The sequence below is a fragment of the Dromaius novaehollandiae genome, chromosome 18, assembly GCF_036370855.1.
Source record: "Dromaius novaehollandiae isolate bDroNov1 chromosome 18, bDroNov1.hap1, whole genome shotgun sequence".
Lineage (NCBI taxonomy): Eukaryota > Metazoa > Chordata > Aves > Casuariiformes > Dromaiidae > Dromaius > Dromaius novaehollandiae.
This window is the reverse complement of record NC_088115.1, coordinates 12,461,005-12,476,709: the sequence shown is the minus strand read 5'-3', so window position 1 is coordinate 12,476,709 and position 15,705 is coordinate 12,461,005. Positions and strand designations below refer to the sequence as shown.

The 15,705-nt window shown below is 37.4% G+C and overlaps 1 protein-coding gene across 6 annotated transcripts in view; it reads left to right on the top strand.

Moving 5' to 3' along the window:
* TEX2 (testis expressed 2) overlaps window positions 1–15,705 on the top strand; it is a 66,695-nt gene that overhangs the window by 41,757 nt on the left and 9,233 nt on the right. For all 6 annotated transcript variants that reach the window (XM_026099034.2, XM_064522711.1, XM_026099033.2 and 3 more), the window contains exons 4-8: window positions 946–1,282; window positions 2,698–2,945; window positions 5,375–5,524; window positions 7,064–7,163; window positions 13,222–13,354. In XM_026099034.2, coding sequence (XP_025954819.2) covers window positions 946–1,282; window positions 2,698–2,945; window positions 5,375–5,524; window positions 7,064–7,163; window positions 13,222–13,354 — 968 coding nt within the window. The remainder of the gene's footprint in view (window positions 1–945; window positions 1,283–2,697; window positions 2,946–5,374; window positions 5,525–7,063; window positions 7,164–13,221; window positions 13,355–15,705) is intronic.

The following is a 15,705-nucleotide window of genomic DNA, read 5'->3' as shown; positions in this document are numbered from 1 at the left end:
CAGAAGGACAAAGAAGACAGAGAGGAAAACCTCCCTTCATTTCCCTGAATCAGTGTGGGGAAGGAGTTTGCCCTCAGCTCTGCTTTCCATTAAAGGAAGATGGTGAAAAAGATGAGGTAGAAACTTAGATTCCTGCCTTTTACAGATTTGTTTTCCCGTAATGAAGGCAAGAAAGCTATCGCATGCTACAAGAGCACTTGACTGACTGTTGTTCCCCATGGTGCCTTAGAAAATTTTCTGGTACTTTTTTTTTTCCCTCCCCAAAATCAGTTGCAAAAGTGCTGAGTGCTCTGCATGTAATCAGCAAATGATGGCTGTTCTCCAAGGTATTTGCCCATAGTTTTTGGAAAACTAGGTTCAGCCCCGAGATGAGAATTTTTACCTCTTGCCACTCTTCTCATCACTTGCATTGTCTCAGCTCTCTCTGAATTTACTGAACTCGGAATGTAATTATTGGCAAGTCATTTCTATTCCTTGATTCTTGCACAGTTTGACCTGACTGTTGCCAGCTTCAAACACTCAATTTATGAGGTAGGCCTGAAAAGTGATGAGTTTTAAAACTCAACTTGGATTTTCATTACTTTCCTAGTGATCAAAGAAATAAGGTTCTTGGTTTTTCTATTTTTCTGCATAGCTCTGAGAATAAAGTGTCTTAAATGAAAACCGAGTTTCTAACACATTATTGTAGAAGTCTAAGCTACCTGAGTGGTCCTTGTTTAAATTCCTAAGGCTGTGGCTCACCTTATTTTTTGGAGGATTTATGAAACCAAAGACCTGGTGACTGCAGTGGATTAGACATCAACCAGCTATGAGTTAAGTTGGTTAAACCTAGTGAATTCTGCATGGGATCCATATCTCTTGCATTCATATTCCACATATGAATATAGAAAGGTGGAAATTATAATTGAAAAATAGGTTAATTTAACCCTTTTCTTTATCCTTCAGATTTCCTTGGTTCCCAAGAGTCTGGCACGAAAACGAATTTGGAATAAGAAGTACCCTATTTGCATTGAACTTGCTAGACAGGATGACTTCATGGCTAAGGCCCAGACCGACAAAGAGAATGCAGAAGAAAAGTTATCTGCAGAAAAAGTGGACTTGAACAATGAAGAACCCAAGAAACTGCAGGATGGGGCAAAGTCCACTAGCCACAAGGATCAAGTACTTTACCTCTTTGGAAGGACAGGTAGGGAGAAGGAGGAATGGTTCAGGAGGTTCCTTCTGGCATCCAAGCTGAAGTCTGAAGCAAAGAAGCCATCCAGTTTATGTGGAAGCAAGCCAGGTATTCAATGTTTTGTACTCTACTGATATTGTCTATTAAAAGAAACAAACCAAAGTTTTGTTTTCACAGTGGTGGCTATAGCAACTGTGGAACTGTACTGATCCTAACAGCTACGTAATGCCAAAGGGGGCCCTCCTGCTTCTTATCTTGGCCCCTCATCCACCCCCCCACCCCCCCAGGCCTTTCCTCTCGTGGCCATACATGCTCCCTGCTTGCTTGTACCAGCTCTTGTTAGTAAAACTTGCTTGACTATGTGGAAAAGCAGTTAATTTCCTAATCTGGCATAAAACTAGCCCTGCCAAAAAAACCCAAACAATTACATAGGATTATCTTTAAAGTATAGTTAGATAAAGCTAGCCTGATTTGTCAGTAACTCACTGCTGTCAAATCCCGTCAAACCTCTCTCCTGAACTGATCTTCATCCACCCTTGTGTCTGATCGGGTACCCTCCAATTGGCAAACCAGAGCAACTCACTAACCTAGCAAAATACTCAGCTCTTCCTAGTGGATAGTTGCTTGAAACTATTTTATAAGAATACATGATTTTTAAATGACTGTAATTTCTGTAACTTTCGTAAGGGTGATTTGTTCCATCTTTTTTCTTATGTGCTGTTGCAACTGATGTCAGCATTTGCATTAGACTCTTATTCCTTTTTCCCCTTCTCTATCCTGCCTTCTGCTCCAATTTCTTGTTAAAATAAATTAAGAGCTTTTGCATGGGTTAATGTCACAAAAAAACACATTTTAAATACAAAATCTTCTCCGAATACACATTTAAACCAGCAAACACATGTCAGATAGTCTACAACATTGATCAGATGTTTGAAAAATTAATTTAAAACCATCCTTTGGTTCCTGAGTATGACTCATGCTTTTCTTTCCTTATCTGTTCTCTGAGAAGCTTTTTAAAAATATGTTAACATAATTATTTCTGGAACATAACTTCTTGAAATGCAAATGCAAAATTAATGGATAATTAAAATTCTAATAGTTACACCCTTCTGACAGTCTCTTTAATCCTCACAGTCTATAATTAAACTTAAAAATTTAGTTATAGATATATTCTAGTCACCTGTCTTTATTTTAGGCATTCCCTGTACAGTTGTTGGGAATTTTGTTGTATTTATGAGAGTGCCCACACAAAAATGCGTTACTGGTCAGCTGAGTTTGTTTTCAGTCAGATGTCTTGCTGAATACTGATTCATGTCAAATGTTGACTAATTTGGGTTTAAGACCGCCTAAACATGATAATTTACTGTAGTCTTAAAAATGGGAAAGCACTCCTTGAGTGGTCTATTTTCAGAATAAATTATTTCTGCAAGCTAATTTTGTTCTTTTAAGTATTTGATCATACACTTCGTTATTTGACTGCCAGATTTCTTGCTGTTTAACAGTTATTATTCATTTTGATTTAGGGATCTTGCCAACACATAGTAGAACCGATAGTCAGTCTGGAGCTCTTACACACAGCCGGAGCAGCAGCAAGGGAAGTGCAGAAGAAATCTCATCCCAGCCTAAGCACAAGGATCTGGCTGGCAATGTGCGACAGAAAATGCTTCTGGACTACAATGTTTATATGGCCAAATGCATTCCACATGAAAAGAAAAGCCCTTCAGGTAGTCCAGTCCTCAGTGCAGAGAGCAGCCCTACAGCTGTGAAAAAGGTAATACTTTCCCCCCCACCAAAAGATGCATCAGAAGTGGTAGTATAGTTTATCTTGTTAACTGCTGCTTCAAAAATCAGTTGTGTGTGTGTGTGGGGAGGGGACGGGGGGGGGATAAGATTTGTTTTAACTACAGTTTGGACCTAAACTTTTTACAGATTCAGTGTGGGGATTCACACTTGCCCACTGCCCTTTGACCACAGTTTCTTCTTACTGTAACATGCAAGTTTTTCATGTTTGATTTCTTATCTCCCAAGAATATTTGTGTTTTTTTCTGGTTTGTACAATGTAACATCCTTAAAAGATTATACTGCTGAAGGCAAAGTGGCTGTAGATTTTCTTCATTAGGAATAACACAGCTGTATCCTAGAAAGCATTAGTCCCAAAAGAACTAGAAATTGCATCTTGACAGCTAATGTTTAAGATTAAAAAAACCAACAAAAAACCAAAAAAACAGATCACTTCTCAATAGTTTACTAATAATAGTACAAAGTTAATAACCTTTTCTGTATATATTCTAAAATAGATTGAACTAAAAGCATGTTTTTGAGGTCCTGCTTGCTGAAACAATTTAAGTGCAATTTTAGTACGTGGTAGTTGGTCTTCATTTTCTGCTCCTTCTGGGGAGCTGCAAAACCTAAAATTCCTGACTATATCTGAACGCCGTTCCCTATCCCCTGTGTTATTGGATAGAATAATCTTATGACGAAAGTGTAAGTTAGATCCTGGTTTTAGCAGTTTTTCAGTGTGGATACTACATTATAAATTCTGCTTCAGAAAGTGCTTAACCTTGTCAGTTCTTTCTTCAAGGGTGATGTCCCAGCCCTGTTGCCATGAACAGGGTCAGGAATTCACCTACCATATGTCTTCTGTGTAGTTGTGGCTTTGACTGCAGTGGGGCAGCTTTTACTGTGGTATCCCTGCTGTTTGGGTTTATTGAGGGACAGAAATGGTATTGGCTTTTGTACAGGACTACAACTTGATTTGGATAAAGTCTTGCTCAAAAATAGCTAAGGCATGGATGGTCATACTTCATACGAATGGTTTCCATTTTATAAATGTCTTTTAAAAGAGATACCGAATGGCTGATGTGTTAGTCTTGTGTAGTACATAACAGCGTAATAGCACTGTCAAATAGCAGTAAATAATTCTTTGAGCTCTTAGACTGCATAACTGCTTGTTAAAACGTTGATGAATCACTCTTAATAAATGGAACCTTGTATAAAGTATGATCATTGGTTCATTTAAAAATTGTAATTAGTGTCGTGCATCTTTGTTGCCAGACTTTGATACAGCTTCCAGAAAAGGTGCAGGAGGCCACAGCACAGCGTGTGAATTAACATGGCTCATAGCCGCCCCAGGAAAGGAGACTCTAGCCCCCGACAGCCCCTGAAGCAGTGATGAATTCACTGCTGAACCTGACACATGCCAGACGTTGTTCTGTAAATACATCAGCGGTGCTGGCAGGAAACTTGTGTCACAGAAGAAGCTACCAACCCAGCAATTTCTGCCTGCGTGAGGTTGCAGCCATCGAGAGCAGTCATTGCTAAGAAAGGCTCTTCAGCACTTTTAGGGCAACTGTAGCATCTACCTGATTCCTCTTATAAAACACTATTCTGCTGGCTTGAAGCTTTCTGCCTATAATAATGAAAGGGTAATTCTCCTTTCATTACAGGCAGTTGAGCTGTTAAATATGTTGTCTTTCTTTCATGTTGTTTTTCTTTCAAACTTCCTGGTTTGAAAGAGATCATGGTAGCTTGTACACATCCCAGGTTATTTCAGCTGGCTTTGCTTTTATGTCTGTAATCAGTGATGCAACATCCCAGTATATAATTCAAGTGTTTTGAGATGGTTCTCAAATGAACTAAGACATAATCTTCTTGGACTGTAAACAAAACCTTTAATGTAGCAGAAAGAACAATATGGTTTTCTGAATCCAGTATACAAACACGAGGAAGAAGTGTGTTTCCCTGTACTGTGTGTGTGTTTCTATTTGTGAACTGGATTTAAGGATCTGAGGTTGGGTCTTGCCCTCCTATTTTTCTGATAAGCAAAAAGAATAGATTAGCTGTTCTTTCAGACCCTGGTGAGAAGGGAGGGTGTCTGTGTTAGAAACTATGTTTGTAAGTGGAGTGGGCTTATCTCCACTCCGGTCTTACCTGCTTTTTCTGCCAGAGGTTAAAATACTTATGACTTCCTCATTTCATTGCTTGAGGTAAATCTATATCTGTGTAGTCTTATTCGCTCTGTTGCACGTCAGGATGGTAACAAACAACTCGTGTCAGGCCAGCTGATGTGATTTTAAAGCTGCTTTCTGTGCTGAACGTTTACTTTTTGTAGCCAGCCACTGAACTCCCCAGTGTAAATGAGGCTTTTTCTGACCTTAGTTTACAGCATTTCCAAGGCTGAATAACCTGCTCTGTTTTCAGTTACCAGATGCCCATGCAGCAGCTGAAGAAGAAGAACAGGAAGCCTGGGTGAATGCGTTCCTTGGAAGAATATTTTGGGATTTTTTAGGAGAAAAGTATTGGTCTGATCTAGTGTCCAAGAAGATCCAAATGAAACTCAGCAAAATAAAGGTAACTAGCCCAGGGACTTGCACTTCTCATTTCTGATAGAGGAAAACAAACACAGTCTTTGGAATTAGAAACAGTAGAAAAACCCACTTATTTAGATATCCAGGGCACTGTAAAAGACAAATGAGTAAATAAATGTAATTCAGATCTCCAGTTCAGCTTTGCTATCAATTTCACGGTAGGATCTCGACAGCTTACCTTTGTTGCCTCAGTTTCAAATGAACTACAGCTGAATTAACTATTTGTGTCTGCCAAGTTCCTATGTGAAAATGGAAGTATTGCTGTATTTACTTAGGAATAAATAGAACTGCTTATAAAGTATTAAACTTCCCTGACACAGGTCTCTATAGCTAGTGTTGCAGACCTACAGTACTTCTGGTTTCCCCACACGCACATTAGAATTGTGAATAGAAACTAAATGCAGATTCAGAACTTGAACAAAATGAAATCTGCTTTTGGAAGTGTTAGATTGCCTTTAAGGAGGAGGAGATGAGGGTGCTCATATATCTCATATAACTTTCAGTGCTGCCTGCAGGAGAGGTCGATGGGAGTGGCAGTCAATGCAACAGCTGTCTGGTGGGTGAAAGGATAATAATTGTGCATCCGCTGCATAAGTTCAAAGGACGAAAATGATGCTTTCGGATGACTTCTGGGTCTTCCCTTTGCATTCTGTAACCTTCTCAACAGCAGCAGTTAATCACAGGCCTGTTCAGCCCCTGGTGTTTGGGGAGGAGTTTACCTCTTCCTAAAGGCAAAGAAAGAAGTAGTCTTGCTGACAAGCTCTGAAATTTAGCTGCCACCACCAGCTGTGAGATAGTGTTGCTTGTGCTTTGGGGAAATAAGCAGTAACCTAATTCTGTGCTGGCTATTTCTGCAATCATGACAGCAGGGTATTCAAACATCTCATTGGAAACAGTTCAATGGAAAGACAGGGAATGAGGGATGGATGTATTTTTGATAGGTTAAAGCCCTATCTGTTCACGGTAGATAAGTATTTCTAGTTCATAGAAATTCTACAGCAAATACCGGCACAGAAATGCAGTGACTTTTGTAATACTAGAATTATAATACAGATTTTAAGGCTAATGTGCTATGGTAGAATTTACCAAAGATAAAAATAGCTAAGATTTTGATGTAACTGCCGCTATAAAATATATGACTGAACTTCAAAAACAAAGTGTCTCATTTTTATTCACAGTAAAATAGGATTTATACTTTGTTATTCAGCTGTTTATATGCTTTGACTGAAAAGCATACCAGAGATTTCAGTTGGAGTCAACGGTAGCATCTGAACCTAAATGTAGATTAAAAACACTTTCACTCCAAAATCAGATAATAAATCTCTCCCTTAAAATATTATTTTGAAACTGACAAACGTGAAATCCTAGAATTTGAAGAAATTCATGTAATCATATTTGTGTTCTTTCACTGGTAACTTTTCAGCTCAATTCTTCTTTTAAGTCTTAATGGCCTTTCAATCTCAGGAAACAATGATGTTTAGTTCCATAACATGGATTTGTTTTTTTACTTTCTGTTCTTTAGCTGCCATACTTCATGAATGAACTAACTCTGACTGAACTTGATATGGGGATAGCAGTGCCGAAGATCCTTCAAGCCTTCAAACCTTCTGTTGATCACAGAGGTAAAATAATTTCCTTTTCTATTTTTGCCAGTGCATGCCTTCAGGACACATAGAGCAGAATTTTGATCTGTCGTGTGTGTTCTACTTGAGGAAATGTGCACTTCTTAAGAGCTCTTAAGAGCTCATTTTGAAGAGATGCTGAGTGTTCTCCGTTTCCAATAACAGTAGTATCAGGCTTGGTATAATCATAATTTTATAGAAGCTATAGAAGTTACAGAAAGATTGTGTCTTTCCACTTGAAATATGTAAGCAGTTACAGAACTAAACTAAAATGTGCATACAAAACAGAAGCAGATGCATGTCTGCATCTGTCATGCACTGCAGAGAGCAATGCATGTCTCATCAAGAGAGAACTGGTTCTGCACCATAGCAGAAAAGACTTGACACTCTTTGAGAGGAGTTGTCCTGTTCTGAAAACAGTGATTCAGAAAAATATGATCCTAACTAACCAGTAAACAAAAATGCAATATTGCTTTGAAAAGAAACTTTAAAATACAGCATCATTTTGCGTTCTCAATATCAAATATGATTTTTTTTTTAAACTAATTGACTTTCTTACTGCTAACTGAATGAAAACACTGATTTTGCTTTCTTTCTGTTTTTTGTCTTGCATTTTTGTCGCAGCAGTATATTTGAGGTTATTCTTGTCACTTAAGTACTTTCACAAAAAGACAATGTTAGTCTCCTGAAGAATAAGATTCTAATTTTAAAAAGTAGTCTTTTTAGGTCACTATATAACCTGGGATAACATTTTTAGCTACAAAAGTATTTGTGCTTTTACAAGCTGAGGATAGGTAGATGCCATCTTATTCTCTAAGACATGTCATTAGAGCAGCTTTTCATGTGAAATGGTTGGTGAGTTTATTAAGAATTTAACTTGTCTTCTCTCACTCCCTTCACCCCTTTATTTGCTTACCATGTTGTAACGCTGGGCTGGAAAATGTAGTTGTTCTGCAAGAGAATTACTTGGCTCATGGTGGAGAAGGTTCTAATTGGCCTAAAGGGAAATACTCCCTTAGAGGACCTGGGGTGATGCAGCTGTGGCTCACTTGGCAAACAACTTACTTTGGCTTTAAGCCTGTTCTTCCAACTTTTAGATGAAGATATCAAAATAAAGTCATTTCTAGATGGTGTTCATTAACATGTGAGCTGTCAGTGAGTTGGTATGAATTTAATGCATTTACAATACTTATTGAGTGTGTTGGAGACCACTAGAGAGGCTCTGAATTACAGGCCAGCAAAGGGCCAAAACTTCAGCAAGTATCTCGATAGCCTGTTTATAACAATAACATAGAACATGGAGAGAGCAGTTGATCAATGTTAGAATAGGTAACTAGGTTATTTGTTGCTGATCTTTTCACCAGTTTGCTCGTAACTTTTTAGAGTCAGATATTTACTTGGCCTCAGTAGTTCATTCTTAGAATCTTTTAATTTCTCATATGTATTACTGGCTAAAGTAACTCTTGTAAAATTCACTGACATACCCAGAATGAATTTAAGTGCTTTGCATTTTAGCTTACATTAAACAAATCATGAGGGGATCAGTCTTCACTAGCTCTCCTGTGCATAGTGTTTCTAGTGAGGAACAGGAGAGCCAGTGTTTCTTCATGTACCATCTTCTCAGAACAGGAGGGCACTGAACACACAGTCAGGTACTGTGTTGTCTTCTGCAGTGCTGTTTGGAGGAAATTTCAGTGCTAAACTCAGTGATGTTCTGGGGGGTTTCTGATCCCTGGGTGGTTTGTCACTTCAGCGTCTTAGTTCCTCTCACTGTTCTTAAAGGTCAAGTCACAGTGGTTCCCCAGAGTTGGAGAATTTGTGATAGAATTCAGCTGTACACAATATTAGCTAACGAGGCCGCTTCTTCTTAGAAGCAACTCAGATGTCGTCTTTGCACCTGTTATATAGTTTGGCTATATAGGTGGTCTTTGTCAGTTTTATTTAAGTGTAGTTTTGATACAAGACTCATTTGTCTGCCACTCTTGCACTGCTGTTCTCTAGCTGTGAACAATTATCGTCAAACCTTTGCGAGAATACCAGGTGCACAAGATTTAGAAGGAACTAAATACCCTTCATCAGTAACATTAAAAATGTTGTGGTTCTCAAATCACTGACTAAAAGCATGAGAAGGTCATTAGGCTCTAACTTTTCCCTTGTAAAAGTGTGAACAAAATAGACCTCTGAGAATCATTAAAATTCTCATGGACATATGAAAACACATGTTAACTAGCGTTACCTGTTGTATCCAAATGCTATTGTTTATCCTTATCTCACCTGAGATTTGCAACTCTTTGGGGAAGAGCCTTATCTATAAAACACTGGCTACCTTGCTCGCTCTCAACTTCTCCAAAGTATTTTTTCACTGAGCTTTATAAACAAAGCTTGATAGAAAAGAGCAAATTGTTTTGTTGTCACTAGGAACAAAAACTGTCTTTTGAGAGAAATAGAAATTTGATAGGTGGAATAAGCAATCAGTATTCGGGGAACTAGAATGTATTGCTGCTTCTTGTAAGATGCTTCCTCTCTGGGAGAACAGGTTCTCCATGTTGCCTACAACATCCTCCAGTGTTCTTGGTTACAGAATGGCTTCACCACTTGCCGAAATGTATTATTTTTATTTGCTGCAAACAAAATAAAATGCCAAATGGTTTGATAGTTTCTTTTTGAGCAAACTTATGCTTTAGAATCTGTATCAGAGTGTTTCCCTTTGCATTGTGCCGTGTTGCAGGAATATTGAACCAAAACAGGTAAAAGTTTCCATCTTCCTCTGCCTTAGGAGTAACGTCTTCAGTTATTGACTATCAAGTGCTACTGAGAAAAGCCATACAGTAGGTGTGTGTGGGGGGTGTATTTCTCCCTGCAGTCATCTTTAGTATGAGAGATTTTGTACAGTGGAACTAGCATCGGAAGCGATTAGCTCTGCTGCGGCAGCTTTCTGCAGTCTAGGTAGTGTTGTTGCATCAAAGCAGTGGTGAACTTGATTACAGTAATCTTAAATTGATTTGCAGCAAAACTGTCTTGATTCTTGCAGCAGCTTTTGTTACTAGCAGTGGTCCCGAGTGCTCTTTTGAAATAGGCAATCACAACATCTTTGAAATAAAATGCATCGCCAAACTCTTCTAAACCAAATTTATAGGCACAAAATTGAAACTATTACAGAAATTCAAATGTATGCTGTCCAGATATGATATTTGTGATGTTTATGTGATATTTAAAGCATCATTACTGCATCTATCCCTTCAGTGAAGAGGAAAAGCCCTATTTATTTGTGATCTACATTTTTACTTTAGAAATACGTGGTCTAATATTACTTCAGGTTAGTCAAAGGAGGAATTGGAAACGAACTATGTTTCAATTTCAGCATCTGACTGTGAATTGGATTTGTATCTTCCTGGCAGAGATGCAAAGGACTCTAGTAAAGGTAGATGGGAGGTTTTGATCGTATATTTTGCACACAAGAAAGTGGGTTTGTAAACCCTGGCTTCCCCAGGTTAATCCTGGAGTCCCCAGGTTAATCCTGGAGAGAACAGTCGAGATGATGCCTTGCCACACACTGCAAGATGACAGCTGTTGTACATACATGCAGCATACGACTGGAATAAAACTCACCAGGACTTTACCAAAATGCTTGCACAGAATCAAATAAATAAATGCATATCTGGAATAGCCAACTGATTAAATGGAAAAGCAACAAAACTGTCAACTTCCTTAGCATATTGGGTTTTATTTGGGTTCAGTTTTTTGTAGAAGGTTATCTGAGTCAAACAGACTTAAACATTTTTTGAATTCCTTTGTTTCTGTTCTAATAATTTCAGTTATAACTCAGGACTGCAGTTCTAAGTCATGAGATGGGATTTAGGAGATTGCTGAATGTTTTGCTTCACTTTTTAATTACTGACAACACCCACGGGAACAGTTAACTCCTTCAGGTCCTTGTTCAGAGTAACTGTGATAAACAAACATTTATGGCAGAGTTTGTAATCCTTGTCATTTGGCAGTGTGAATGAAATTACATGTAAACTCTTAGTATCTGAGTGTTTTTTAGGAACTTGCAGTAAGTATTCACTCATAATTTATTTTGCTGTTCTTAAAAGAATGTATATAAATAAGGATATGATAATTGGATACATTTTTATTTTCATACAAATGAATTTACTTTCTAGTAAATTGGCTTATGAATTACTCACCCTCAAAAGAAAAATTTCTTAAAAGAAAAACTTCAGGCTATATCCCCAATGAAAGCTTTTAGGATTTTTTTAGAACTTAGCTGAGACCGTCATTTCAGGTCACCTTTTGTGAGGCAGGAAAATATGGCCAGTGACTGGATGTGAAGAAGTTCTGTGCTTTTTTCATCCAGTAAACATGCATGCTTTTCTATCAGTGCTTGATTACGTTAAAAAAAAATTATATGGCTACTATAAGTAAGTAAAGAAGTTAACAGTATTTAAAAAAAAAATCCTGTTTCTGTTAATACAGTTCTATTTGGGTGATGGCATATGCTGTAGTATTTACTGTACTTCTGTCAAGGCTAGGGAACCAGATAACTGAATAAATTGTGCCATCTGCCCATCTTCCCCCCGCCCTGAAAAAGTGTATGAACATTTCCTGGCCAGAAAGAATATCCTCTCTCAGTAATCTGATTTTAATGGTTTCCTTTACTTAATTTGATCTGCTGTTAAAATAGCATTGAAGTTTGAAGCATGCTGAGTCATTGGCCCTGTAAAAGGTCTGCTTAGCCATTTTCTTGTTTCTGATGATCTTGATACTACTTCATTACTGAAAAAAATATGTGTCTATATCCGTGTAAGCTTGTGTTTGAGTTCTTGTGATTTGGTTTGGTACAGCATGAAAGCCCGGATGACAGAAAAGACTAATTTAGGTTGGTGAAAAAGCAGTTTGCCCTCAGTATTGTTTCCAGTATATCAGGTGACGGTGGGTCGACTGTGTCAGTAACCCAGTCTTTGGGAGCTGAGTCTTTCCATTGATATAAACAGGTAGAACTGGGGATAGTGGCATTTTTCTGGTAAGTTCTTGCAGAAAAGAAAAACTATTGTTCTTTAATTGAAAAATGGTATCTTTTCTAGATCAGTCAGAACTGAAGAGTAGATGCCATTACTTGCTCTGAAATAAATAAAGGAAAGTTGAATGCTTGCGTGGTTGCAGCATTTCACTGATGGGCCAGAGTCTGGCAGGGCGTGTTGTGTGCAGCTGCAGCGTCTGGAAAAGGAAGGCAGGGAATCTACGCTTAGTGGCATCAGTACATTTCTTATCTCTGTTCACAAGCACCCTATAGCTTTTCTTACTCAAGTGGGGTTGCTGGTTGCATTGAAGAGGCCAGACCTAATCTTGTAATTATTCCCCAGACAATTCCTCTGGTGAGTGTGATAAGCGAATAGTCTGCCTAGACAATAGGATTTAAAATGCAACTTGAGCGCTACACACCTAGAATTGTTCTCAGTAATGACCCTGTTTCTTATGAGTCATAAGCAGAAGAATGTCTTTAGCTGAGTTACTCCATGAACATTTTCATATTTCTTCAATAAGCTATGGTTGAAAGCAAAAACAGAGTGCAGGTTGTGATGTGAAAGAGAGATCTTGCTCAGGGATTTCAAGTTTTGCTTCATTTGGACAATAAAAGTAATATAGAGGAGTATCGCCGTTATGGTTCAGCTTGGAGCAGTATTTTGAATAGTTTTTAAGTGAATCATCTGATTCTCTATCTGTTTTGTCTTGATTCAGGTCTCTTAAGCAGTTGCAGTGTGCACAAATCAAAAATTTTTTTTTTTTACAGTATTAGCTGTACTAGGCTGATCTGTCTCTTACCCTGCCTTTAATTCATTTTCCAACACTGAACTTTGTTTTATAAGCTTAACGTGAACAGAAAACTTTGCTTTGGTAAGCTTTTGATTTTTAGTAAGTTAATGACATACCTGATGAAAATGTAGGGTTTTTTTGTAAGGGTGATGTATAGATTTTTTTAATAGATTTTTGTATTGTTATTAAAATAAAGTGATTGTGACTTTTTTAACTGACATCACATATGTATCGTTAATTCTAGGACTTTGGATTGATTTGGAAATGTCCTACAATGGGTCTTTCCTAATGACCCTGGAGACCAAAATGAACTTGACCAAACTGGGTAAAGAGCCTCTTGGTGAAGCACTGAAAGTTGGAGAGATCGGCAAAGAAGGGTAAGATATTGCAGTGGTACAGTCAAACAAGAATTTTGATGCTGAGAAAAGATAAAATTTCTATGTGCATATGTAGCTCTGGCTCTGTGACAGATTGAAAGGTGTTGGAGTGCCTGCATGCGAGTGGCCTTTCTCTTTAAGTAATGCTTGATTACACTATTGATTGTTGTCTTCCAAAAAAATGGCTTTTATAGTGCAATCTTATTTTTATATATATGTATATATATGTATATATGTGTGTGTGTATATATATATATATATATATTTTTTATATATATATATATATATATATTAAAAAAAATAAAAGTAGGATTTTAAAATGTTGTGTGATTAAAATATAGTTTTGTCTTCCACTGGAATTGAGGTACTCACAAGTAGGACTGAATATTGGAGGTATATACACGCAGGTATTGTCTACAGCATGTTACATCTCAGATGAAGCATGAAGTTTCTTTAAGTAGAACAAAATTTTTCAGAAGAGAAAACTATCTCTGAATTAGAACATGTGAAACTAAATTACAAAAATCTAGCAGTTTTTGATGCATGGAGACCTTTAAATTACAACATAGATTTTAAAGTGATTATTTTGATCAAGATCCTTTTAGCTATTACTGATCTAACAATTTCTGTATTAATGTGTATTCTCTACAGGAAAGTACTATTAGAGATATGCAAATTCTAAAAAAGAAATATCATTGCATATGCATATATGTACATTATAATTTTGTTGTTAATTTGGTGGGGGTGCTATTTTTGGTACTACAAGTATTGGGTGACATATATCCTAGTGTGACTTCATTGACATGCAAACCCATTCCTGCTGGGATGAATTTCAGCCATTCTCTCCGTGAACTTATCTGTGTTAACCAATCCCAAATACCGAAGTGTATTTGAATGGCTGGTTATTACTTGACTAAAATGCAGTGAATGTAACATTTTCCAAAAGTTGTAGTTTATATGAAGGTTTTCTGACGTTATTAATTCATAACTCACTTTTTTAAAAAGTGGTGATTGAGGCAGAGGGGGAAATCTCTGGCAGAGATGAAATTTCCGTTTCTTATGTACTGACATCCATGTATACTGCATATTTTTCAGTTATAGGCAGTCTGTTTTAACACATCAGTAGTGATGGACTAAAACTGAATCTCTCTGGCATTACATGCCAAATGCTAAACGAGCATTTCTTATATTTGATTGCATACAAACAACTTGAGATTGAGACTATCAACAATCTAATACTTTTAATAGTTTTTTTTTTCCTGACTTGTACCGAGGAGTATCTACTATTGTAAACTATATAATAGTAAATAATTGTTGGAAAGTAAATAGGCTATAACTGTTATGCAGAGACTTTCTTAATAGCTTTATTGCATCACGGGAATAATCACACCCATTCTTTAGACTCCAGTTTTCCTCATATTCCACCTCTGTTTAGCTGCTGTGTCTAAATGAAATCTCATAGATGAACTAATTAGACAATACACAATATACATACTGTAGCTTACCTAACTTGCATTTGTGCTCTTTCCCATTCATTTTTATAATGTTGTTTGAGTTTCATCTCTCTGTGGATTTATATTAACCTGCTGAGTGGTATTTGTCAAATATTCATCCCAATAGCTGTGGAGGACTGATTCTGTTTGTGCTGTATAAAACCATTCAGTGGTTTTTCTTTCACTACCTGTCAGAAAAGGAATCAGTCCTCGTGGGCGGCTTGTAGAGGCCAAGATCACATACCTCCTCGGTTGCTGTTGCAAAACCCCCTAGGGCTTTGCAACCTCAACCTGAGACAGAACCATCCTAGCATCCTCAAGAGCCAAGAACATCCCTAAATGAAACATGTCCTGAGTTAGCCATTCTGCAGTCGAGGCTGACATTAAGTAATCATGAGGGTCCTAGAATTTTTGTGTTTCAAAGCAGCCGTTTGCCCTTCCAGCAACAGAAAGCAGAATGTCAAAATAGCTACTGAGAAATCTGCAATCCCTGAACAGTGGTGGTCCCTGATTTGGTGTATGTCCACTGCCAACAAATAAGAAAATATTCTCTAAGTTTAATCTCTTGCTTAGACATGAATGAAATGTTGTCTTTCAGTATTAAAACACTAGATAATTTGCACGCTCATATCATAGCTCTGGCCACTTATTTTTGCAGTATTTTGAACTAATTCTTTTAACAGCACTAAATTATAATGTAGTTGTGAAAAGGAAATAGATGTAAATGATCTGATGGACTGGTAGAATTTCGGAGACTTTAAAATCAGTAGCCTAGATTCTCTCCTCATTGGCACTGATTGAAATAAGTATTTCTGAATTTGCATCAATAGCATTGGTAGCTGTGTTCCTAAGTATTAA